Source organism: Pristiophorus japonicus, chromosome 4, assembly GCF_044704955.1.
Source record: "Pristiophorus japonicus isolate sPriJap1 chromosome 4, sPriJap1.hap1, whole genome shotgun sequence".
Taxonomy (NCBI): Eukaryota; Metazoa; Chordata; class Chondrichthyes; family Pristiophoridae; genus Pristiophorus; species Pristiophorus japonicus.
Genome location: NC_091980.1, coordinates 197,567,038 through 197,594,092, shown reverse-complemented (window position 1 = coordinate 197,594,092; position 27,055 = coordinate 197,567,038). Strand labels below are relative to the sequence as shown.

Here is a 27,055-nt window from a genome sequence, read left to right as displayed (position 1 = left end):
TTGGTGATTCACATTTCACAGGTGAGCAAGAGCAGATGGTGGTGCCGAGGACAGCAGCAGAGAGTCCGCATCAGAGGGCATAGCCCTCTCACAGCGCTGCTCAGCTGGACAGATATGCTGTATTCCGGGGGCCGTCGATGAAACGGAGAACCACTGAGCAGCAGTAGATAATGTGCAATGTACTAACACACCTTCCAAGCATACTGACCATGATTGCAGAGAGAATGGAGGTGTCGCCTCAAGCATGAGTGGGTTGATGTTGCAGGGCATTGTGATGATATGTTCTTCCATGGATAGAGTGTCCAATGCCGTGGAACATCAAACGTGCCAATCAAATGAGTCCATGCATGCCTTGACCATGGCTGTGCAGACTCTGGATGACAACATATCTGCCACTTTAAGTATGATAACAGATACCTTAGCCTTGGCCTTACAGTACCACACTGATCTGCACCAAAGTATTCTCCGCCAGAGTGGTAGCAGTGAAATGCGGCTGGCCCATGAGAGGGATGATGGCAAAAGGGGACGTAGAGGTGGGGACTCCATTCAAAGTACTTTCACTTTTCATTCTTTGCACTCCATCCCCCATCTCCACTAACAACTTGAATTTATATAGCGCCTTTAACATAGTGAAACGTCCCAAGGCGCTTCACAGGAGTATTACGAGACAAAAAATTTGACACCGAGACACATAAGGAGAAATTAGGGCAGGTGACCAAAAGCTTGGACAAAGAGGTAGGTTTTAAGGAGCGTCTTTGTCATGTATGCAACCACAATGTAACACCACTGTATTACTGTATACACTCAACCTAGATGCACATCTTGACCACAAGGGGTGAACTTGTGGGAGACACTCCTTACCTGATCACACAGGTATAAAAAGGGAGGTCCCACTCAGGGTCATCGTCTTCGGAGTCCTGTAAATAAAGAGTTAAGGTCACAGAGTGACCTTGTCCCCAGAATGTGCCTCGTGTGGTTTCATATTGTAGAGCAAGGACTTTAAATTGGCGACGAGAAACTGGAATTCACGATCCACGAGAATGGCCACAGGTAGCACAGAGGAACGGTACTGTGTTGGGGAAGACTGGGACGATTTTGTCAAGAGGCTTCAGCAAAGCTTCATTACAAAAGAATGGCTGGGGGATGCAGCGGCCGACAAGCGAAGGGCTCATCTTTTGACCAGCTGCGGACCAACGACTTACGTGCTCACGAAGGACTTTCTAGCACCCAAAAAGCCGGCAGACAAAACCTTCGAAGAACTTCGCAAATTGATCGGGGAGCACCTCAAACCGGCGAATAGCATACATATGGCCCGACACAGATTCTACACCCACCGACGTCGTGAAGGACAGAGCATACTTCGTAGCGGACCTCCGGCGTTTGGCCAGCCTCTGTAAGTTCACAGATGCCTGCAGAGGGGAGATGCTAAAGGACTTCTTTATCGAGGGCATCAGTCATGCGGGAATTTTCCGCAAATTAATTGAGAACAAGGATTTAACCTTGGAAGCGCCGGCGTTGATAGCTCAAACTTTCATGGTGGGGGAGGAAGAGACGAAAATAATATACGCGCACAATTCCGTCAATGAATCAGGGAGTCAACATCATCAATGCGACTCAGGGCCCTGCAGGCAGACAGGGGCAGTTCGACACCCCCCAGGCAGCAATATACCCCAGAGTAGGGCTTCAACAGAGACAATGGCAGGCTGAACGGACATTCACGCCATCACAGTGGACAATGTGGCCCGGGATGGGGCCATTGACAACCACTAATAGGGTACTTAAGAGCAGTCAAAGGGACAGTCAGCGTGGAAGCCATAGTCCCTTTGTTCCCAACAATGGAAACTTTAACTCATGCTGGAGGTGTGGGGGAAAACACTCAGCTAGATCTTGCAGATTTCAACAGTTTGTCTGCAGGAACTGCAATCTCAGTGGCCACTTAGCTCGAATGTGCAGGAAGCCTGCAACCAGACTGATATATGAGGCGGATAGACCAGAAGAGGGTTCTTTGAGGCAGGATGACTTTTGGGCCAAATCGATGGACGCCGAAGTTCAGCGGGTCCATGTGGCGAATATTCACAGTTCATATACCAAAACGCCACCAATGATGATGAGGGTTTTACTAAACGGTATCCCAGTACACATGAAGCTGGACACTGGGGCCAGCCAGTCACTCATGGGCATTCAGCAATTTGAGAAGCTATGGCCACTTAAAGCCAGTCGACCAAAATTAGCACGTATTGAGTCACAACTACAGACTTACACAAAAGAAATCATTACGGTGCTAGGCAGTGCAATGTTGGCTGTCACACACAATGAGGTAGTGAATCGGCTGCCGCTCTGGATTGTCCCGGGCAATAGTCCCGCACTGTTGGGGAGGAGCTGGCTAGCCGAGATGAACTGGAAATGGGGGGATGTTCACACAATGTCATCTGTGGAGCGAAGTTCATGCTTACAAGTCCTACAACAATTCGATTCACTATTCCAACCTGGCGTCGGGACTTTCAAAGGCACTAAAGTAGTGATACACATCACCCCGGACGCCAGGCCAGTGCACCACAAAGCCAGAGCGGTGCCGTATGTGATGCGGGAAAAGATCAAGAGCGAATTGGACCGGCTGTTAAGAGAGGGCATCATCTCGCCTGTTGAATTCAGCGTCTGGGCGAGCCCCATCATTCCCGTCCTAAAAGCGGATGGCTCTGTCAGGATCTGTGGCGACTACAAGGCCACCATCAATCGGGTGTCCCGACAAGATCAATACCCACTCCCGAGAGCGGAGGCAGGCGGTAAGCTGTTCACCAAGTTGGACCTGACTTCAGCCTATATGACCCAGGAACTGGCCGACGAATCCAAACTACTGACCACCATCACAACGCACAAGGGACTGTTCGTTTATAACAGGTTCCCATTTGGCATTCGATCAGTGGCCGCGATTTTTCAAAGAAACATGGAAAGCCTGCTTAAATCCATTCCTGGAATGATCGTATTCCAGGACGACATCCTCATCACGGGTCGAGACACCGAGGAACACCTCCACAACCTGGAGGAGGTGCTACGCCGACTGGACCGGGTAGGCCTGTGACTCAAGAAGTCTAAATGTGTGTTCTTAGCTCTTGAGGCTGAGTTTTTGGGCAGGAGGGTTGCTGCAGATGGGATTCGGCCCACCGAATCCAAAACAGAGGTGAGTCGATGAACACCCAGGCCCTGCAACACATCGGAGTTGCGTTCATTCCTGGGACTGTTGAACTATTTCGGGAACTTTCTGCCGAACTTGAGCATATTGTTGGAGCCGCTACACGTGCTCCTGCGTAAGGGTTGCGATTGGTTTTGGGGGGACTGTCAGGAACGGGCTTTTGATCGGGCATGAAACCTACTTTGTTCAAACAAATTGTTGACCCTGTACGACCCCTGTAAAAAATTTGTTCTGACATGTGATGCATCGTCCGATGGGGTTGGGTGCGTGTTGCAGCAGGGCAATGCAGAGGGTCAACTACAACCTGTGGCTTATGCCTCCAGGTCGCTCTCTCAAGCAGAACGGGGATATGGGATGGTCGAGAAGGAAGCGCTTGCATGTGTCTATGGTGTAAAAAAAATGCATCAGTACCTCTTTGGTCGGAAGTTTGAATTAGAGACGGACCACAAGTCATTAACATTCCTGTTGTCAGACAGCAAGGCTATCAATGCAAACGCATCTGTTCGCATACAGCGATGGGCTCTCACGCTGGCTGCTTATGACTACTCCATCCGGCACCGGCCCGGCACTGAAAATTACGCTGATGCGCTCAGCAGGCTTCCACTGGCCACCACCGAGGGGGCAGCGGAGCAAAGCGCCGAGATGGTCATGGCTGTCGATGCCTTTGACAGCGCAGGCGCCCCCATCACAGCCCGCCAGATCAAAATCTGTACAAACAGAGATCCCCTCCTATCCCTGATTAAGAAATGTGTCCTGACTGGGAGCTGGGCGCCCGCACACGGAGCATGCCCTGAAGAGGTCAGACCGTTCCACAGATGAGCTCTCCATCCAAGCCGACTGCCTACTATGGGGCAGCCGGGTAGTTATGCCCCAGAAGGGCAGGGAAGCATTCACCAGGGAACTCCACAGCGAACACCCAGGCATTGTGCTGATGAAGGCCATTGCCCGGTCACGCGTTTGGTGGCCTGGAATTGATTCAGACCTGGAACACTGTGTTCGCAAGTGCACGACGTGTGCCCAGCTGAGTAATGCCCCCAGGGACGCCCCGCTCAGCCCGTGGCCCTGGCCCACCAGGCCATGGTCATGCATTCATGTTGACTACATGGGCCCGTTCATGGGAAAGATGTTCCTTATTGTGGTAGATGCGTACTCGGAATGGGTTGAGTACATCATTCTGAATTCATGCACGTGATCTATCACTGTGGAAAGCCTACGTGCGATCTTTGCAACCCACGGCTTGCCGGACATCCTGGTTAGTGATAATGGCCCATGTCTCACAAGCTACAAATTCCGAGAGTTTATGTCGGACAATGGCATCAACCACGTCAGGACTGCGCCGTTCAAGCCGGCCTCCAATGGCCAGGTGGAACGTGCGGTTCAAATCATTAAGCAAGGTATGCTCAGGATTCAAGGATCCTCCCTACAATGCCGCCTATCGCGTCTCCTGCTGGCCTATAGATCCCAACCGCACTCGCTCACCGGGGTCCCACCCGCAGAGCTACTATTGAAACGGACACTCAAAACTTGGTTGATTCTCATTCACCCAGTCCTGACCGACATAGTTGAGGGCAAGCGCAAGTCACAAAACGACTACCATGACCGTAATTCGAGGGGGAGGTGTATAGAAATAAATTATCCTGTATTCATCCTCAATCACGCCATGGGGCCCAAATGGCTTGAGGGCATTGTAATTGACAAAGAGGGGAATAGGGTCATCGTGGTAAAACTCAACAATGGCCAGATATGCCATAAGCATCTGGATCAAGTTAAAAAAAAGGTTCAGCATCGACACGGAGGAACCTGAAGAAGACCTTGAGATGGAGCTCACAACACCACCAGTGAATAAGCAACAAGAGCAATCAGAAGAATGCACAGTCCCTGCAGTCAGCCTGGACAGGCCAGAATCACCACAGGTGACAGACACTCACGTCAGTGTCCAACAACCAGTGCCCCAACTGCGGCGCTCCACGAGGGAGCATAGACCACCTGAAAGACTAAACCTGTGATCCCAATAAGAGTTTGGGGGGGGGGGGGTAGTTGATGTCATGTATGTAACCACAATGTAACACCACTGTATTACTGTATACACTCAACCTAGATGCACATCTTGACCACAAGGGGTGAACTTGTGGGAGACACTCCTTACCTGATCACACAAGTATAAAAAGGGAGGTCCTACTCAGGGTCATCGTCTTCGGAGTCCTGTAAATAAAGAGTTAATGTCACAGAGTGACCTTGTCCCCAGAATGTGCCTCGTGTGGTTTCATATTGTAGAGAAAGGACTTTACAGTCTTGAAGGAGGAAAGAGAGGTAGAGAGACGGAGAGGTTTAAGCAGGGAATTCCAGAGCTTAGGGCCTAGGCAACAGAAGGCACGAGGGTTGAGGGGCTGAAGGATATTACAGAGACAGGGAGGGGCGAGGCCATAGAGGGATTTGAAAATAAGGATGAGAATTTTGAAATGGAGATGTTGCTTAACTGGGAGCCAATGTAGGTGAGCGAATACAGGGGTGATGGGTGAGCGTGACTTGGGGTGAGTTTTTGGTCACCTCTAGTTTATGTAGGGTAGAATGTGGAAGGCCAGCCAGGAGTGCATTGGAATAGTCAAGTCTACAAGTAACCAAGGCATGGGTTGCAGTACCAGATGAGCTGAGGCAAGGGCAAGACGGGCGATGTTACGAAGGTGGAAATAGGCGGTCTTAGTTATGCTGCGGATATGTGGTCGAAAGCTCATTTCGGGGTCAAATACGACACCAAGTTTGCAAACAGTCTGGTTCAGCCTTACAGAAGTTGGAGAGAGGGATGGAGTCAGTGGCTAAGGAACGGAGCTTGTGGCGGGGACCAGAAAGAATGGCTTCAGTCGTCCCAATATTTAACTGGAGGAAATTTCTGCTTATCCAGAACTGGATGTCGGACAAGCAGTCTGACAATTTAGAGACAATCGAGGGGTCAAGAGAAGTGGTAGTGAGGTGGAGCTGGGTGTCATGTACATGTGGAAACTGACACCATGTTTCCAGATGATGTCACCAAAGGGCAACATGTAGATGAGAAATAGGAGGGGGCCAAGGATAGTTCCTTGGGGAACACCAAAGGTAACGCTGTGGGGGCGGGAAGAGAAGCCTATTGCAGGTGATTCTCTGACTATGATTAGATAGATAAGAATGGAACCAGGCAAGTGCAGTCCCAACCAGCTAGACTACGGTGAAGGCGTTGGAGAAGGATAGTGTGGTCAACCGTGTCAAAGGCTGCAGACAGGTAAAGAAGGACAAGGAGGGATAGTTTATTTTTGTCACAGTCACAAAGGATCTGACTTTGATGAGAGCCGTTTCGGTATTGTGGCAGGTGCGGAAACCTGATTGGAGGGATTCAATCATGGTCGTTGCATATGGTTTTGACACAGTCCACTGGTGCAACCTAAGCGAACCTTGCATTAACAAGGACATTCCGGGTAGCATTGTGAGCATCTGATGGTGCATTGCCTTAATCACCTTCCTTCTCATCAGCTTCCTCCTTCTCCTCCTGCTCCTCGGAATCGTCCGAAGAGGATCTGAGCTTTACTCCTGCAGGTCCAAACCTTGCTGTTGCACAATGTTGTGTAGAATGCAACACACAATGGCATTCTGGCACCCTGGCTGCCACGTAATGAAGCGCACCTCCAGATCTGTCTGGCAGCTGAAGCATGTCTTCAGCATGCTTGCTTGCTCACATATCTGGTGGTCATATGGCATTCATTATAATGCTGTGGGGCTTCATTGGTCGGGTTTCTGACGGGTGTCATTAGCCAGTGGGTATCCCTTGTCTCCTTACAGCCACCACTTGCAGTTCCAAAAAGGTCAGGTAGCTTGGACTGCTGCAGGACAAAAGCATCATGGCAGCTCCCTTGGGAATTTTGCGTACACCTGTATACATATCTTTTTGTGGTTGCACACCAGCTGTACATTGATGGAGTGGAAGCCCTTGCGGATCACGAATATCCCTAGTTGGTTTGGGGGTGCCCGAATTGCCACCTGTATGCAATTGATGACGCCCTGCACCTGTGGGGAGCCAGCCAGAGAGGCAAACCCGAGCACCCGTTCATTCTGACTGGTATCATCGCAGGCGAAGTTCACATAATTGCTGGCCCTGGCAAACAAGCCATCAGTCAACCTGTCTTATGCCTTTGTGGGCTGCCGCCGGGAAGATCTTGGATATGTCTCTGGCAGAGCCCTGGAAAGATCCAGAGGCTAAACTGTTGAGGGCAGTGGTGACTTTGACAGCCACTGTTACCGCATGGCCACTTGGTCTCCCTCGAGCAGGCTGCAGCTGTCTGCCACCACCTAATGCGGCAACCTAAACCACCTGAAACACTGCTGTTCGGACAGGTCAAGGAAGCTCAGCCACTGGCTGTACACCCTGTGTCACGGGTAGTGCTTCTTATGAATTGCACTCCTCTGCTGTTCCCCTCTCTGCTGCCCAGCTATTAAGAGAAGGCTGCTTCGGCTGATGCTGGTCATATTGGTCCACGTCCGAGCTCCAATCGAAAGCAGCCAAATCCTGCTGTGACTCAGAAAACCTCCAACGTGTAGAAAGTTAACTCTCAGCAAAGGTACTGTGAACAAACCCTTTCCCACTAGTAAGAAAGCAGCTGTGAGTACTAAGTATTTATTGCAGTATTTCCATGAGTTTGATTCAGCTCCCACAACTGCCGTTGTGTTCTTGCTTTGCTTTCACAAGTTTCAACAAGCCTGGGAAACCTGTGGATGTGGCGTTAAAGTTAAAAGTGAGCTGAAATAACGCTCTAATTGAGCGATTAGCATATGTCAATAGTCAACCCGCCTCTCCTGAAAGGGTTACGCGCAAGCAGCCTAATGCGCTTGAGTTAAACACGGATGTTGGCGGGTTGGAGCCAGCTTCCCAACATGCCTCCTGCCCACTCCAACCCCATCCGCTCCTCCAGGTTAAAATTCCCTCCACCACAGAATCTAAACCAGGAAGTATAAGTTTATTTAATATATTTAATTAAATGTGAAATCAGGTGCAGAAAGTGAAATAAAGAGAGGGACAGAAAGATGGGTTTAGGAGAGAGAGATAAAAGAGACAATAGAAAAAAAAAACAATTGCATTTTTTTTCAAAATCACCAACAATAATTAAAATCTGAAGGAACGAGACTCCACACTTGTAAAAGTTCATTTTCAGTGCCAGTAATTTCAACTTATCAAACAGTTAAAAATTGAATGGACAAGGCCTAACTTTTTCTGGTGTGCAAGTACCGTAATTCACGCTCTTCATGGATTTCAATGCCGAATCTCTCGGTGTTGTGCTGGCCAGTGTAGCAAAGTTTGTGGAGGAGCAGGACAAATCGGACAACATCTTCGGATTTCCACGGTTAACTGCGCCTGTCAGTACGTTGGAAGTTGCTGCCCGATTTACTCCATAATAACGATGAGCGCTGATAGCCTCACCGTTATTTTTAAACCGCATAATCCGGTCAATACCTACTTAGTGTAACTGTAACCTATTGTATCAGTTAGTGTACTTCAGTGTCTTAGGGATCTCAGACTGTTACAGAATTCATGTCATTTTGTTTTTTTATTATTGTTTAAACATTTTTAGAATTTGCTAAGCTCTTGCAGGTAAACAAACTCTGTATTCATGGACAGTCGGTAGCCAGTGGCCAGAAATCCAATTCTTGAACAGAACTAATTGTATCAAGTCAATTATCACTCATAACATGTTTTGAACTCACTGCAGACTAATATAGTCCAGATGCACAATAATAAGCATAAACATCTTCCACCATGTTATTATTAAATTATTAAGGTGCCACGAACATTGTTGCAAGACACAAATGGATATGTGGGCAGACTTCAAAATGTATATAAAAGGCAGTTAAGTGAAATCTTGACAGTATTGTAAGTTAATGTGGTGACAAGATAATGTTCAGGAACATTTGTACTGATCAACTGATTGCTAATTGACAGTGTCAAGTCATAAATCTCCCACACATACTTGTAATGCACAGCTGGAAGATTGAAACAGCTTTCAGCTCTCAAGCAGTTTACTGTATTTCATTATAACTGATTACAATTAACCATTTCACTATTTCTGGTCATTCTTATTGCAAAATGAGAGAGCTTTCTTTTCATCTAGTCTGAAAGCCTATAAGGAAAGGACTGAAAAGTGAAGTAGGCTTTCTTACAGATGCAACATTTTACTCCATATGTTATTTTAATTTATTAATAACCTCCTGCTCCAAAAAATATCAACTGAACCCAACATGGAGAATTGCACTTTTTTTCCTTGCTGAAGAAAATGAGTTGCTTCACACAACACACAAATGTTTAGAATTTTTCACACTGGGAACATTGTCATTTCGCCACAAGCCATTTACTTATTGACTAAAGTGGAATAATGATTCTTAGAAAAGTGAATCATCATGAAGCAACAGTAAATTGTACAACCACAAGTCCTCCTCAATCAGTTCCATCTATGTTTCTACAGTTCTTCCACAGTGCAGTGGAAATACAAACACTACACTTAAACTGACTTAGCTTTCTATTATACTGCACAGCCCCTTAAATTGTAATCTTTTGGAACTACCGAAGCACTTTTATACCATAATAGAATAACAAGAATAATTCTTTTGTTTCTTCAGAGAATATCAGAGTCATTTTATAATTTGCTAGTATGTACGGTAATATGAAATAATTAATCCTGAATTACTCCACATGAACATTTGACCAAAATTGGACTGTGAAATTAGCTATAAATTTGTAAAGACTAAAGTAATATTTGTAAGATAGATATATATAATGAAATGAGAGGCTTTGATATTATTTAGAGAGATTACATATTCTTACCTGCAATTTTTCTATTTCTATCTTGTACTCTCGTTTCAAATGCAAAATGGCAGCATGATATTCTGGTAATACAAGAAAAGTAATAGCTTGATTGATTTTGGTTATGGTGTGTATAATACAATAATATATTCATTTATATTAATCCAATTGAAAAAGTAAATGTTTCTTCAGGAAGATCAACTCATATTTTCTTCACAAACATCCCATTTTAAATTATTTATATCTGTTAAAAAGGTAATGTTTTCATGAAATAAAAGTGTTAGTTATTTTTTTTCTTTGTTTACAAACAAAGCCAATGGTGGAGATTGTGTTGGAATCCATCATTGTACCAATTTGCACACGATGTGATTGAAGAAAATAATGCACAACAGGAATATGCAGGACCAGAAAAGTCTGCACTGATACAAATGGCTGTTTCCATAATTTACCTCTTCCCTCTTCTAGCTGTTCCCAATCAAGAAAGAACATTTGCCCTGCACATTTTTTATGACTACAATACCTTTGAACAATATCAAATTCAGACTGAACTATGTTAAAAATACACTTGAGTGAAATTCTGCTTGGGCGGTAGCACATCAGGAGCCGGTTTTATACTCCGCCCAATTTTCTTTTCCATCGGCTTCAGATTATTCAGATGTTTTCAAGCACAAAAACAACTCGTCGGAATAGACAATTTACAAAATCAGATGTGTGAGGAGAGAAGGCTGCATTTTCCTGTAAATGGACGTATACAATATTTTTATCAATTGTTGCACAAGGAAACAAATACAATTTATGTAAAACATTCTGCTCATTTTGTTAATGCCTTCTAATGTGCACCACTATGTCCTCTGACCTGACAGACAGCTGTTCATTTTCTGGAGTACTTTTATTTGCTACTGATGGATCATTACTGGAATATTGGCCCGAAAATTGCAGTCGGAGGCTTCCTGCGGGCGGATGCCTCCAACCAAAATGTTTTTTCCAAAAGTACCTGGTGATCCCGGAGAAACGTAGACTTACGGTTCGAGGCCTAGATGCGCAACCCAGTGTATGGGCTCACACATCCCAGGAACATAAGCACAACCTGGGATCACGTGGGCCTGGAACACCAATGAACATGGAGTATTCTCTGTTGTACGAGCTCCCATTACTATCAATGAGAATACCCTCAAAAACACACAAACACAATGCAATAATTTAGAAAAACACCTCACATATTTATAATTAATTGAACATAAATGTTTTCGAAAAAAATATATTTTTTTGAATTATTTTTTTATATGTTTTAATAGGGTTAAAAATAAAGTTACCTTAATGGACAGGGTTTTTAATATAAAAATATTAGTGATAAAATTAAATTTTTCTATGTTTTAAAACTCTTACGCTGGTAAAAGTAGGCTATATTCCTGCTGTTACCAGGCGTAAGTGTTTGAAGGACATTCGCTGGGCAGGAGTTTGGCAAATAGCCCAATCCCTCCCGTGCGAATGTCCTTCTCCCGGGGATGCTTGCGATCTGTCAAAATCGCAAACGCCGGTTCTTGGCGCATGCGCATCCTGCGGGTGCATGTGCACATCATAATTTATGGCCCATAGTATTTCTAGGCTGGCTAGTTTTTTTTTGCAAAACATACCATAAAATTGAATGCTATTGCCCTCTGCTGATGAAATGCAGAATATATTTTCTAAGGGGATGAAAGATTCTCCAAATTTTCAGCCACCTATTTATTTGTAGCATATTCTGCATGTCTGACAATCATTATCACAAGCAAAATATTTTTATTTTTCACAGAAATTATTCTGCAGCACACCAAAAACATGAATTATTTTCACTAAATATAATATTGCGTTACTGTTAATTTAACTTTTTATCCATTGAGTTATGAGCTTTCACATCCATGCTCCCTCTGGGCAGGGAGGAAAGCAGAGCACATTTAATCAGTGTGCATATCACTCTTTGCTCTGTGCTTTGACAGGTCACCTCTCAGCTGTAATTGAACTATCAGATCTCTTGTCCACGGCTCAATATAACTTTAGGTTTTATTGGACACAAGGAAAGATTGATTAAATTATCACAAAAAAAGAACTGTATTTGTTTAAAATCTTCTGGCCACATTTTCCCACAAATACATTCTGTTTACACTCATGTACAGAGATTTTTGCAATATTGCAGGCTCTGTGCCATAAACTGCATGCGTGGAATGTTTGCCTATTAACTAGCATCTTACTGCTAGGGGGATCAAGGGGTATGGCGAGAAAGCAGGAATGGGGTACTGAAGTTGAATGTTCAGCCATGAACTCATTGAATGGCGGTGCAGGCTAGAAGGGCCGAATGGCCTACTCCTGCACCTATTTTCTATGTTTCTATGTACCAAGATGTAAATCCTGTGACATTAAGAGGTAGCTACTGAGGCAGATTTGTAGCATGGGTGGCTTACTATACTATTTTATTCTGTAGGCCATGGGCTAAGCCTAAATGAATCAAAACAACATTCTCAACGGCTTCATGGTCATTCTTCATTTGATGCTTAGCTAAATTTCTCAAAGCACTGGGGGCGATTTTAATCCAACTTGCTTGACAGAAACCTATGGGTAAACAGTTCCCCAGGTTACTTACCCGCACTGGAATCACAGAGCTAATCGTTCCTAAGTTTAACCAGTTCTACTGAAAAGATGGTGAGAACATCCGCCCAAAGCCGACGGGGTCCTTTTTTACATGTGCATGTCAATTTTGACGACAGCCTGAGCAGGAAGCACCAGTGGCATTCCTGACAGGTGAAGACATCGGGGAAGAGAATCTGGGCTAGAAGTTGCCCAAAGAAGCAAGTTATTTTTTTTAACTTTCCTTGTGGGGCCAAGAGCAAGAAGAGTGCTCCTCTCCACTCCACAAGGAAAGCTGAGGCCTTCCCAGCCACAGATTCACTCCCAATTACTGCTGGTGAGATCACCGGGAGACGGTCCTGTCAGCCAAACCCACCACCTACCTGATGCTAGTCCCAGGGCCACGTGATTTTCTGCTGATTCCAACAACAGGCAGGATTTAAATGAAGCCCAGGAGTTAACATAGCATGGGCTTCATTTCTAGAGCAACAGGTGAGTTTCTACTTCATACTGCTACCCACTCGCCCAGAGTTACAATTAGAGCCCGTCCTGTAGCCATCAATAACATCAATTTTAGCAATCTTAGGTTTAAGTATAAATATTTTATATGTACTAAATACTAGCAGATCTCCCGTGGCATTGCTCCAGTGGGTCAGAAATACACTAGGATAACAATAGCACCGCCAGCATCTGATGGAGTTACAACTAGAGGGTGTGCACAAGATTTTTAATATATTATCAACTCAAATCCATTTTAAAAAGTTTCACCAACAGTTTCCTTAATGTTAAGATTCAATTTTTAAATGAAGAAGGATGACTTGCATTTATATAGTGCCTTTCACGACTTCAGGACGTCCCAAAGCACTTTACGGTCAATGAAGTACTTTTGAAATGTAGTCACTCTGGATCTGTAGGAAACGCGGCAGCCAATTTGCGCTCAGCAAGGTCCCACAAACAGCAATATGATAATGATCAGATAATCTGTTTTTGTGATGTTGATTGACAGATAAATACTGGGGAGAACTCCCCACCTCTTCTTAGAAATAGTGCCATGCCATCTTTTACGTCCACCTGAGAGAGCAGACGGGACTTCGATTTAATGTCTCATCCGAAAGATGGTACCTCTGACAGTGCAGCACTCCCTCAGTACTGCACTGGTGTGTCAGCCGAGATTTTAGTGCTCGAATCTCTGGAGTGGGGCTTAAACCTGCAACCTTCTGACTCAGAGTGTATGAATGTACACCACCAGAATAAAGCCACTGGAAGCACATATCGAGATATCACACCATGTTTCCACGAATCGAAAATTGTGATGAGTATGGCCATAATTTCTCAATCTGTGATTCCTGTGGCGAAGAAGTGCACTTTCATAAAATCAGCCCTTCAGTCCCTTTAGATAAATGTTTCAGTGAGAACTCTTCCTGTTTTTGTCTGTAAACACTATAGATTGTGATAGATTGGACACAATCTACAGTGCTTACAACTAACAATTGTTGTAAGCACTCTAGATTGTTCGGGGTCGAAATTGCCCCACGCTGGATTTGGAGCGTGCAATTTGAATTATCTGATTTTATTTTTTACAGTAGTGCGAGGAGGGCCAGCCCTGGCGTGGAGTTGGCCTCTTTGAATAAAAAAATGTTGGTTGCGGTAATGGGGCGTTTGTGGAACGCAATGCTCAGCACCACGCTCAGTATGTCAGCGGCGCATTGATAACGTCAGTGCGACGTGGAAGTGCCGCGTCATGCTGACACATCACAACGTCCCTCCCCTTCTTTTAAAGGGGAGGGCCGCTGCAAGTTCAGTAGCCACTTTAGAGGCGCCCACTGGGTGACCAGGGAGGTGTAGGCTGGGCCAGCGGTCTGACCCCAAGAAGAGGTGCCGAGTTCTGTGTTGGCGGTGCGGCCGTCTTTGTCAGGCTGACTAAAAAGTCGGCCGAAAGAAAAAAGGTGGCAGCTGCCGCACTACCACCTCCCCTTTAAGGGCGGCTGGGGTGCCCCAGCCAGCACAGTTCCTCGCTCTGTGTCGACCTCACATCCAGTGGTGCAATTTCCCCCACGTGGCGATAGGGATCGATGCGCACAGCGATGACGTCATCGCCTTGCTTGCGCCGCGCCAGTGTGTTAATCGCGGGGTGCAGTGCAAACCACTTTAGCATCCTCCAGAGGGGCTAATGGGCCTTTCTGAGAGGGCAATTTCAGCCCCTTTCTGTCCAATCTATTACTGAGATGGCAATTGACCACTTTACTTCTATCTTCCCATTTGATCAGGTACCAATTGCTGTTCATAGACATTGTTAAAACATAAAGTCTCACTGAGCCTGATTAATCAATTTTAATTAAAATGCAATCAACTCTTCTGAAAGGGTTGTGACTGAACACTTATCAGAACTTCAGATAATTACACATTACTAGCTTAGAGGTTCATAGTATTTTAAGAACACTTAGTCAAATTATTGTACAGATTACAGATGCTGTATTTAAAATTCTTTTTGCAGATCTTTAGAAATTACTAATGAAACAAAAAGTCATCCATCTTTCAGTACAATATGTAATGGCCTGGAATTTCCTCCATGGCTCAATCCGAAAATTAGACCCGAAAATGCACCCATTTCCATGCCATTCTGCTGATGTCAAGTTACGCTCAAATTGCAAATCTAATTAGAATATGCCCAAACATAAAGTGGGCGGAAATCAGTATGAACAATTTGGCGCCCAAGGAAACGTCAAACTCCATACTTCCCTTCTTTAAGCATGAAAATTAAAATTTCAACTCATTTAGCATGACTTATATACTTATGCCATAAAATGCATTCAAAGAAACAGGAAATACAGAGCAGATCTGTGAGGATAATTTTTTTTAAATCTCAAAAAATTACAAAATTACAGCTGCACCTGAAATTCTAGCTATAAGTTGAAGAGAGCCTCTGAGCAAAGCACATTTGCAAGAAACCTGTGTTGTAAGGCTCTGTAACTTGGTGACAGGGCTATTCTTATGGAAGGAGGTGTGTTGGGCAAAGGGATCAATAAACGATTGTAAAAGATTGAGGAGAATTGGGTGTATTGTACTTGCGCAATGTAACTCACTTACGGACAAAATTACAATCTTTTAGGTCCTGTATTTTATTTTTGCCCCGATTGTGTATCTGGGCACAAATATGCAGGAAATTCCAGTCCATTATGTGTAGCCACGTGTGTTGAGTAGCGTAAAAAATCCGGCTGATGGAATGTAAAGACAGGACGTTGTGCTATGAAGCCACCCTGAACCTTGCGAAATCCTACGGTCATCACTGACTTAGGATCATATCACTCTCCTTAATTTTGTGTAATATATTTTTCTCCATAAGTATTTCATTTTCACTTCTCTAGATTAAATAACTGAAAAAAACTATTAGATAGCCTGTAATAAAATGATTTTAAGTAAGTTATTATATGACCGGGATTGTCCACACAGCATTGGTGTTCAGACAGATTTCCGCCTACTCATCCAATACCAGATTCCTGGGTCAAGGTTCAGCCAGTGTGCTTGCAAGCTCAAGGCAGGATTCCTGCCACCAAAAAGGAGCCTGCAGTTGTTCGGCCACAAAACACTGGCGGTGCTGCAAAAGAACCACTGCTCCAGCACCAGAGGAGGCGGCTGGACAGTTAAAGGGGCAAAAGTGTTCCAAAAAATGGTACATCAGCTACCTTTTAGCTTCTGCAGGGGAAGGAAATTGGTACAAGACCTTCTCCTTCCGTGTGGAGAACTCGGGGCCATGACTAACAGTTCCCAGGCCTACTGTCACCTTCTCCATGGCAGTCCTGGGAAATCTGCTGGGGATCCAGGTCCCGGCACCGGCATATGCGGTCGATGAAGAAGGATCAGCCAGTGGCAATCTAATGAGATGATGGGAAGGAAATGCACATCAGGTGGCAATAGGCTTCACCACCTGAATTTTCCATCATTCTCCACCACTATCCCACCCAATTTCAGGCAGGATATCCAAGGAGAATCCAGCCTTTAAGAATTTATTTTAAACATAGAATTACATATTATGTACAGCACAAAAACAGGCGATTCAGCCAAACTGGTCCATGCTAGTGTCTATGCTCCACATGAGTACCCTCCCAACCCTATCAACATAACCTTCTATTAATTTCTCCCTCATGTGTATACCTAGCTTGCCCTTAAATGCATCTATGCTATTCACCTCAACTAATCCATGTGGTTACGAGTTCCACATTCTGACCACTCTCTAGATAAAGATGTTCCTCCTGAATTCCTTATTGGATTTATTAGTGAATATCTTACACATACGGCCGATGTTCCCCTAATTTTTGGTGGGGTGTGGTCCATTCACAGTTTCACGCAGGTGCAAAACTTAACATTGGAAAAGCTAACCCGGACTGCATGGGGCCGGCAGAGAGCTGGTTCAGATTTTCAGAGGAAAAATCGGAAGCAAAATAGACACTTCTATCTGCAACATTAATATTCTACTGTCTCTCTTCTTCACTCATTGATCCATAGATTGCTATGCAGCAAAATTATGTACCAATAAAACTATTGCAATTTGATACAAATTAAAAAAAACAAGATAAAATGCTTGCCTAATTTTTAAAATATTTAAACAAAGAATAAGACAGTGAATGGTAAACAGCCTATCTTGATGCATAATTGGCTCAAGTAGCTCAGGAAGAGCCAACATATGGAACCCTCTCCCTCATTTTCTACCTTTGGCTACCCCAGCAAGTACCGTCAGCTCTCTTTTGGTCTTATCAGAGGTCAGCAGTGGTGCCGTGAGAAGGTATGAAAAAAGTAGTTTTCCCTAGTAGCATCCCGCTATCATTTAAATGTAGTCAAAATCTCTGCTGTGAATTGTTGACAGTGCCCACATAGACTTGAATTGTCAGCTTAAACATCATTGTAAACGGTACTGAAAATTACAGGAATGTTTGCCATCAATATTTCCTCCTCACTGCACCTCTGGCTATAGAGCTATCATTGAAGCCAGTTCATAGGTAGTGGCGTACATGAGATCCGAATACTCCTTGCCCAGTCCCTGCAAATGCAAGTAATGCTTTAGCTATGTTTTATTTGAGTAACTCTATGGCAAAGCTCTTACATTCTAGCTAATTTGCTGATCGAAGACCCTTGCCTGCCTTGGCATCGGATCTCCATTTTCTACCATAGCAGGAAAAAACTGTTGCTGCTTTACCTCTGCAATACTGTCCACAATTGTCTCTGCCTGCCATCCCTTCACCATCCAGCAGAGATCTTGACTGCATTTAAATGATGGCGGGGTGGTACGAGGGAAAGCTGCTATTTTCATACCTTGTCGCGGCAGCATTGCTGACCTCCGATAAGACCAAAAGAGAGGTGACAGTACTTGCTGGGGTAGCAGGAATATTAACTCACCCATGTACAAGCATCACATCAGGAAGTCTGCGAAGCTCATGTCTTGCAGATTTTTGTGCAAGAAATACATTCTGAAGCAAATTTAAATTCTGTAGCCTGATGCAATCTCTTACTGCTATCTTCATATTATAATTTTTCTTAAATTCAACTATTAATAATAGTTTGAGAGAGTGATAATTTCCATCTTTTGAGAGAGACAGAAGAACACAATGGGCGGGTCATACAATCTCCAGTGTAAAATACTGAGTTATAAAGGGTACTGAGGGAGGCTAGAGATGAAATTCATTGGAAGCAGGAATTATACCAAAGGGCTGGAGAATGGTGAATATTATGCCCTTCTATAAAATATGTACCATTGATTCACTAAGATGATAGCAAGGGGAATATAGTTAGGAGAAACTTAATGCATTCATTGGAGCACAGAAGATTCAGGGAATCTAATAAAAGGCTTCAAAATTGTGAAAGGGTTTGAGAGTGGAGGTAGTGAAAAATAGTGAATTGGTGACAAGGAGACACGAAAAGCACAAAAGGGAAGCGCACGAGTACTTTTTTCATTCGAAGGTTAATCAGGACATGGAATGTATGGACTATAAATGTCTATGAAGCCACTTTAATCACAATATTTAATGAGGAATTAGATAAGCACTTGAAGAAGGGATATTAAAGAGTATAGGGGAAGAACAATAAAATCAGAAGCCCGAGTAGAAAGTCCCGTGGGAGTCTTGCACTGACACAGATATGATAGACCAAATAATCCTGCTTCCACATTGAATTTTCTGTGATCCTATGGTTTTATAATCTGAGTAAATTGATCTATGATTTAGTTCTTTTCATTTTGTTTAGTTATCTTCAGCTTTGTTTTGTTCCAGATTATTGATCAATCAATACCATGGGGCAGAAATTGCCCTCCGCCCCAAGCAGGGCGCACCTACTGTTTTTTGTGTGGATTGGGCGGTGTTTCACGCGGTTTTGCCCCCTTATTCCCACCGCCAGTATCAGGACGATGAAGTGAGGCTGCTGCGGAGTGGAAGTCGCGGATAAGCGGGCGGATGCCAGCGGTCTCATGAGCGTAACGCTCATGACGCATCACAACGTCCTTCCCCTTCTGTTAAAGGGGAGGGCCGCTGCAAGCTCTGCAGCCACCTTAGTGGCACACACTGGGGCCACCAGGGAGGGTTTTGGTTGTGCCAGCGGCCTGGTACCCAAGAGGAGGTGTTGGCGGCCCGGCCGAACCCGTGGCTGCCATTGTCGGGCCGACTTCAGAGTCGGCCGACAATTAAGATAAAATGCCCGGCTGCGGCAGTGCGTCTTCCCCTTTAAGGGCGGATGTGCTGCCCAGCCACAGCAAGCTTCCCACCAGGGAAAGTTGTCGGGGGCACCAAGCGATGGCTGATCCGCTCCCGCGGGGCAATTTCCAATGCGGGGCAGAATGAAGGTCACCACCGGTCAGAAAGGGGTCGACGTGTGCCCAACGGGGCGGGAAGGCGGCTGGGGAAGTCTCATACACCGCTCCAAAAATAAAGGAGAGCAATTTAGAAAATGTTGGCCCCTCTGCGCCGACCGCTTTCCGCACTGTTGCTGCCTTTTGAGCCGATGCAGAAGATGATTCAGAAGGACGTGGACGAGCCTGAAGAGGAGAACATATTCCAATCCCACCTTCCAGACCAAGAGCATGAGGGTGAAGGGGAGGGAGAGGATGAAGCCCCCATTCTTGTACTCACTCTGGAGGAGGAGCTGGTGCTGCCCATTGAGGTGCCAGCCCCTTTCCTGAGTGGTACAAGTGTTGGGACATTGCCTGATTTCACATTGTCCGAGGCTGCGGGTTCCAGTGGGATGCAGCGAGCACACCCAGGGTGAGGAGGGGAAGGAGAGCTCGACAGCACTCTCCTGAGGTGCAGAATGTAACAGATGTGGTTCAGATGATGACAATGAGTGAGGAGAGCATTAACCTTCAGCAATCACTCCTGGACACCATCGATGGGGTGTGTGATGAGGTATCGGGACTGTCGGAAGAAATAACAACACTCTCACGAGAAATGAGAATACTGTCCGGACACATTAGGGATGGAATGTCGCAGGTAGCTGATACACTGTCGGTGAACATGAGGGACGGAATGTCACAGGCAGCTCATACACTGTCAGTGAACATTAGCTAGGGAATGTTGCAGGTAGCTGATACACTCTCGGTGCACGAGGGAGGGAATGGCGCAGGTAGTTGAGACGCAGGCGGGGTACATGAGGGACGTAATGTTGGAGGTAGTTGAGACACTGTCAGGGCACATGAGGGAGGGAATGTCGGAGGTAGCTGCTGCAATAAGGGAACATGCCCAGACCCCGCGGCCACTGACGGAATCAACTGCCACTCCCACTCCAATCCCCAGACCAACCTCCGAAGAGGCCCAAGCCGGATCTTCCACATTACCGCCTGCCTACGCCCCCCAATAAAAATTGTGCATTACCCGAGATGCTTGAAAGAATAAGCTTCGTACTAACCCAAGAAACGCTGCGCCACCGCCAGCGGATAGGGGTGGAGTCACCAAGACCAAGCGCATCGGGAGGTCTTAGAATAAGGTGGAGGAGATATATAGTGCAGACTTTCTTTGCTGCTGTTGTTATTATGATTGTTATTACTATTGTAACTGTTGTCAACTTAAAAGTTTTTTGTAAGTTATGTAAATTTACAAGTTTAAAAGTTTGTAAGTGATCTTAAGTTTTTAAGTGATCTTGGAGTTTGTAAGTGATCTTAACCTCTATAGTTTTACAAGAATATTTTTAGTAAAGTTAAATTACATACAAACAAGTGTTAACATTTTGATTAAAATATATTTTAAATTATAACTGTATCATTTACATTATTTGTTCCATTATTAACAGAACATATCATTATGGAACAGGTCCAAACAGTAAACATGGTCCATTTTGAATATTTGCCACTGAGCCTTCAGACAGCAAAGCATTCATGGATGAGCTGCTGGCATATGCTCGAGCAATTGTTAAAGGAGCACGACAGCACAACCTCCTCAGCTGTTGTGCTCTGGGTTCAGGTAGTTCCATAGCTTCTGTTATATATGTAACTATGTAATACTTGCCACCAGAGGGCGCAACTGTTGGAGTCCTAATGGTCACCTGCACACACATGCAGGGCCAGTATAAAAGGTTGGCTGCCATATTGTTTAGGCACTCTGGAGTTGGAATAAATAAGACTAAGGTCACAATAAGTTTAGCTCACAGTATTCAGCCTCGTGGAGTTCTTCTATACACAACAATTGGTGACGAGTAACAGAATACGAACCTTCACGCAACCATGGCTGCCACTGGAATATTAGAGAGATTCATAGAGGGTGATGGTTGGGAAGCCTTCATCGAGCGTCTCGACCAGTACTTCGTGGCCAACGAGCTGGAAGGAGACACTAGTGCGACCAAGCGCAGGGCGGTTCTCCTCACCGTCTGTGGGCCTAAAATATACGGCCTCATCAAGAATCTGCTCGCACCGACAAAACCAATGGAGAAAGAATATACAGAGTTGTACACGCTGGTTCGGGATCACCTCAAGCCCAAGGAGAGTATCCTCATGGCCAGATATCGTTTTTTTACACGCACCATTGTTCCGGGGGCCAGGACGTGGCGGATTATGTCGCCGACATGAGATGCCTCGCGGGACCTTGTGATTTTGGAGCTGAGTTGGGGCAAATGCTGTGGGACTTTTTCGTGCTGGGCAGCAGCCACAAGGTCATTTTTCGAAAGATGCTGGCTGCTGAAACCCTAGAACTGAGCAGGGCTATCGCGATGACGATCACCCAGGCATGCATGGCCACGGACGATAATGCCAAACAGATATCTTCTCAACATCGAAGCTCACCGGCAAGTACTGTGCATAAAATGACGTTGCTAGCAGGCCGAACTGCATATGGCAGGGCGTATACGTCTGCAGTTGCAAGAGCTGTGATGACTCAGAGTCTGCCATTGGGGGTGAATGTGAATCCATTAGCACTGTGTTGGCGCTGCGGGGGTAATTATCGGGCCCATCAATGTCGATTCAAGCACTACGTGTGCAAAGGCTGCGCAACGCTGGGGCACCTCCAGCGCATGTGCAAACGTGCTGCGACACACCACGTGGCAGGGGATGATCGATCCAGCGTGGATCACGCAGCACAGGCAACTCAACCTGAGGAAGAAGTGTATGGGGGTACATACCTTCACCACCAAGAGCCCTCCTATAATGCTGAAAGTCAAATTAAATGGAGTTCCAGTATCCATGGAGTTGGACACGGGTGTGAGTCAGTCAATAATGAGCCAGATGGCTTTTAAGAAACTGTGGGGCAACAAAGCACAAAGGCCCAAACTGAGCCCAATTAATGCAAAGCTGCGTACCTACACGAAAGAGCTCATACCAGTCATTGGAAGTGCGGCAGTGAAGGTATCGTATGATGGAGCTGTGCATGATAGAGTGGATGTGGATAGAGAACTGGTTGGCAGACAGGAAGCAGAGAGTCAGAATTAACAGGTCCTTTTCAGAATGGCAGGCAGTGACTAGTGGAGTGCTGCAGGGCTCAGTGCTGGGACCCGAGCTCTTTACAATATATATTAATGATTTAGATGATGGAATTGAGTGTAATATCTCCAGGTTTGCAGATGACACCAAACTTGGTGGCGGTGTGAGCTGTGAGGAGGACACTAAGAGGCTGCAAGGTGATTTGGACAGGTTAGGCGAGTGGGCAAATGCATGGCAGATGCAGTATAATGTGGATAAATGTGAGGTTATCCACTTTGGGGGCAAAAACACGGAGGCAGAATATGATCTGAATGGCGGCAGATTAGGGAAAGGGGAGGTGCAGCGAGACCTGGGTGTCATGGTTCATCAGTCATTGAAAGTTGGCATGCAGGTACAGCAGGCGGTGAAGAAGGCAAATGGTATGTTGGCCTTCATAGCAAGGGGATTTGAGTATAGGAGCAGGAAAGTCTTGTTGCAGTTGTACAGGGCCTTGGTGAGGCCCCACCTGGAATATTGTGTTCAGTTTTGGTCTCCTAATCTGAGGAAGGACATTCTTGCTATTGAGGGAGTGCAGCGAAGGTTCACCAGACTGATTCCAGAGATGGCTGGACTGACATATGAGGAGAGACTGGATCAACTGGGCTTTTTATTCAGTGGAGTTTAGAAGGATGAGAGGGGATCTCATAGAAACATATAAGATTCTGACTGGACTGGACAGGTTCGATGCGGGAAGAATGTTCCCGATGTTGGGGAAGTCCAGAACCAGGGGATACAGTCTTAGGATAAGGGGAAGGCCATTTAGGACTGAGATGAGGAGAAACTTCTTCACTCAGAGAGTTGTTAACCTGTGGAATTCCCTGCCGCAGAGAGTTGTTGATGCCAGTTCATTGGATATATTCACGAGGGAGTTAGATATGGCCCTTACGTCTAAAGGGATCAAGGGGTATGGGGAGAAAGCAGGAAAGGGGTACTGAAGGAATGATCAGCCATGATCTTATTGAATGGTGGTGCAGGCTCGAAGGGCCGAATGGCCGACTCCTGCACCTATTTTCTATGTTTCTATGTTTCTATGATCTATCATTGTGGATTGTTCCAGGCACTAGCCCAACGCTGTTCGACAGAAGCTGGCTAGAAAAGATTAGATGGAATTGGAATGACATCAAAGCACTATCTTCAGTGGATGACGCCTCGTGTGCTCAAGTGCTGTGCAAGTTTCCCTTGCCATTCGAACCAGGCATCGGCAGCTTCACAGGTGCCAATGTACAGATCCATCTAGGCCCCGGTGCATGGCCCGTCCATCACAAGGCTCGGGTGGTTCCGTACATGATGAGGGAGAAAGTTGAGATCGAACTGGACAGTCTCCAATGCAAAGGAATCATATCGGCAATCGAGTTCAACGAGTGGGCCAGTCCAATTGTTCCGGTGTTGAAAAGTGATGGCACGGTCAGAATGTGTGGAGACTACAAGGTAACGATTAACCGAGTCTCACAACAGGACCAGTACCCGTTGCCCAAGGCTAGCAATGTTAGCAGAGGGGAAGTCGTTCACCAAGTTGGACCTAACCTCCACCTATATGACACGGGAGCTGACTAAATCTTAAAAAAGACTGACATGCATCAACACACACAAAGGGCTGTTCACTAAGGAAGACACAAATAACCTTCTGGAAATACTAGGGGACCTAGGGTCTAGCGAGAAGGAGGAACTGAAGGATAAACTTATTCGTCAGGAAATTGTGTTAGGGAAATTGATGGGATTGAAGACCGATAAATCCCCAGAGCCTGATAGTCTGCATCTCAGAGTACTTAAGGAAGTGGCCCTAGAAATAGTGGATGCATTGGTGGTCATTTTCCAACATTCTATAGACTCTGGATCAGTTCCTATGGATTGGAGGATAGCTAATGTGACCCCATTTTTTAAAAAAGGAGGAAGAGAGAAAACATGGAATTTTAAACTGACATCGGTAGTGGGGAAAATGTTGGAATCAATTATTAAAGATGTAATAGCAGCGCATTTAGAAAGCAGGGTCAGTCCAAGTCAGCATGGATTTATGAAAGGGAAATCATGCTTGACAAATCTTGAATTTTTTGAGGATGTAACTAGTAGAGTGGACAAGGGAGAACCAGTGGATGTGTTGTATTTGGACTTTCAAAAGGCTTTTGACAAGGTCCCACACAAGAGATTAGTGTGCAAAATTAAAGCACATGGTATTGGGGGTAATGTATTGACATGGATAGAGAGCTGGTTGGCAGACAGGAAGCAAAGAGTAGGAATAAATGGGTCCTTTTCAGAATGGCAGGCAGTGACTAGTGGGGTACCGCAAGGTTCAGTGCTGGGACCCCAGCTATTTACAATATACATTAATGATTTAGACAAAGGAATTGAATGTAATATCTCCAAGTTTGCAGATGACACTAAACTGGGTGGCAGTGTGAGCTGTGAGGAGGATGCTAAGAAGCTGCAGGGTGACTTGGACAGGTTCGGTGAGTGGGCAAATCCACTTTGGTGGCAAAAACAGGAAAGTAGAATATTATCTGAATGGTGACAGATTAGGTAAAGGGGAGGTACAACGAGACCTGGGTGTCATGGTACATCAGTCATTGAAAGTTGGTATGCAGGTACAGCAGGCGGTTAAGAAAGCAAATGGCATGTTGGCCTTCATAGCAAGGGGATTTGAGTACAGGGGCAGGGAGGTGTTACTACAGTTGTGCAGAGCCTTGGTGAGGCCACACCTGGAGTATTGTGTACAGTTTTGGTCTCCTAATTTGAGGAAGGACGTTCTTGCTATTGAGGGAGTGCAGCGAAGGTTCACCAGACTGATTCCCGGGATGGCAGGACTGACATATGAAGAAAGACTGAGTTGACTAGGCTTATATTCACTGAATTTAGAAGAATGAGAGGGGATCTCATAGAAACATACAAAATTCTGATGGGATTGGACAGGTTAGATGCAGGAAAATTGTTCCCGATGTTGGGGAAGTCCAGAACCAGGGGTCACAGTCTAAGGATAAGGGATAAGCCATTTAGGACCGAGATGAGGAGAAACTTCATCACTCAGAGAGTTGTGAACCTGTGAATTCACTACCACAGAAAGCTGTTAAGGCCAGTTCGTTAGACATATTCAAAAGGGAGTTAGATGTGGCCCTTACAGCTAAAGGGATCAAGGGGTATGAAGAGAAAGCAGGAATGGGGTACTGAAGTTGCATGATCAGCCATGATCATATTGAATGGTGGTGCAGGCTCGAAGGGCCGAATGGCCTACTCCTGTACCTATTTTCTATGTTTCTATGTTTCTACATCACACAGAGCTGCACGTTCATGGAGTGGAAGCCTTTTCGGTTCCTGTACATCTTGGAATCTTCCAAAGGTGCTCGCAAGGTGATGTGGGTACAATCAATGCAGCCCTGTATCTTGGGCTGCATTGACTGTACCCACATCACCTTGCAGCAATCCTGGAGAAGCCTACAGACTTGTCACGCATTGCCTGGGCAGTCATGGTGAACTTTATGTAGTCATTCCTCCATGCAAATAGTGCAATGTTGCATGTTGAGAAATGGTGCACATATCCCCAGTTATGGCCTGGAATGATTCAGATGTATAAAATTCAAGTGCAGCTGTAACCTTTACTTCAACTGACAAAGCAGTCCTCCTGATGCTTCTCGGGTGCAGGTCTGCTTTTATTACCTCACAGATTTCGTTTACAACTTCTTTGCAGAAACACAGCCTTCTCACACAGTCTGCCTCACTCAGTGACAGGTATGAATGCCTGTCTCAATATACCCTATGAGGGTAAGGTCTTCTGCCCATCATCCTATATGCTCTGAGGTGATGCTGTCTAATCAATCTTCTCCTCCGTAGCACCATCATGCAGAAGGCTTGTACGAGGTATGGCATTGTCAATGTTGTCCCCATAATTAAATTGTAGCTTTGCAACAATCTCAAAACAGCAGGACAAAGCACACACACCTCTTCTTCCCTCTTTCTTTCCAAGGTGGATGCCCTACTATGGACCACACCCGGTCTGGCATGCGCAATAGGCTTGCTTACAACAGGAAGCTCGGCATACAATGAAGACATTTGGGGCAACAAAGTGTAATGCAATTCTTGAAGTTTAGATTATTTTCAAAGTACCACCACCGAACCTCTCCTCACCGGGCTCAAGGGTCAGAGCGTCGGCCGGCAGAATCGCTCCCTCGCCCAGACACAGGGCTCGGCTTCCATCCCCACCACCCCCCCCCCCCCCCCAGGCTTCTTATGAAGCCGAGCCCCGAGCCCCTGTGTCCAGACGAGGGAGCAATTCTGCCAGCCGATGCTCCTACCCTCAAGTCCTATAAGGAGGTTTGGTGGTGGGGTGGTACTTTGAAAAAAATCAAAAATTCAAGAATTGCATTACACTTCTAATTTCTCCTTTTTGACTTTGAAAAAATTAAGATTTATGATGCATATTCTCTGCCTTCTTCACTCCCTCCAAAGCTTCGGCAAAAAACAATGGCGTCTTTCTGCGCTGATTTTGTAATGTGCGTTGATTTTTGTTAAGTGCCCAGAAGGTTTTTTGGGAGTGGTC

At 45.5% G+C, this 27,055-nt stretch overlaps 1 protein-coding gene across 1 annotated transcript in view; it reads right to left on the bottom strand.

The window, feature by feature from the left end:
* The window catches only part of LOC139262282 (formin-1-like), a 654,821-nt gene that overhangs the window by 526,080 nt on the left and 101,686 nt on the right, over positions 1–27,055 (bottom strand). Inside the window, exon 4 of the mRNA XM_070877435.1 lies at positions 10,029–10,090. Coding sequence (XP_070733536.1) covers positions 10,029–10,090 — 62 coding nt within the window. The remainder of the gene's footprint in view (positions 1–10,028; positions 10,091–27,055) is intronic.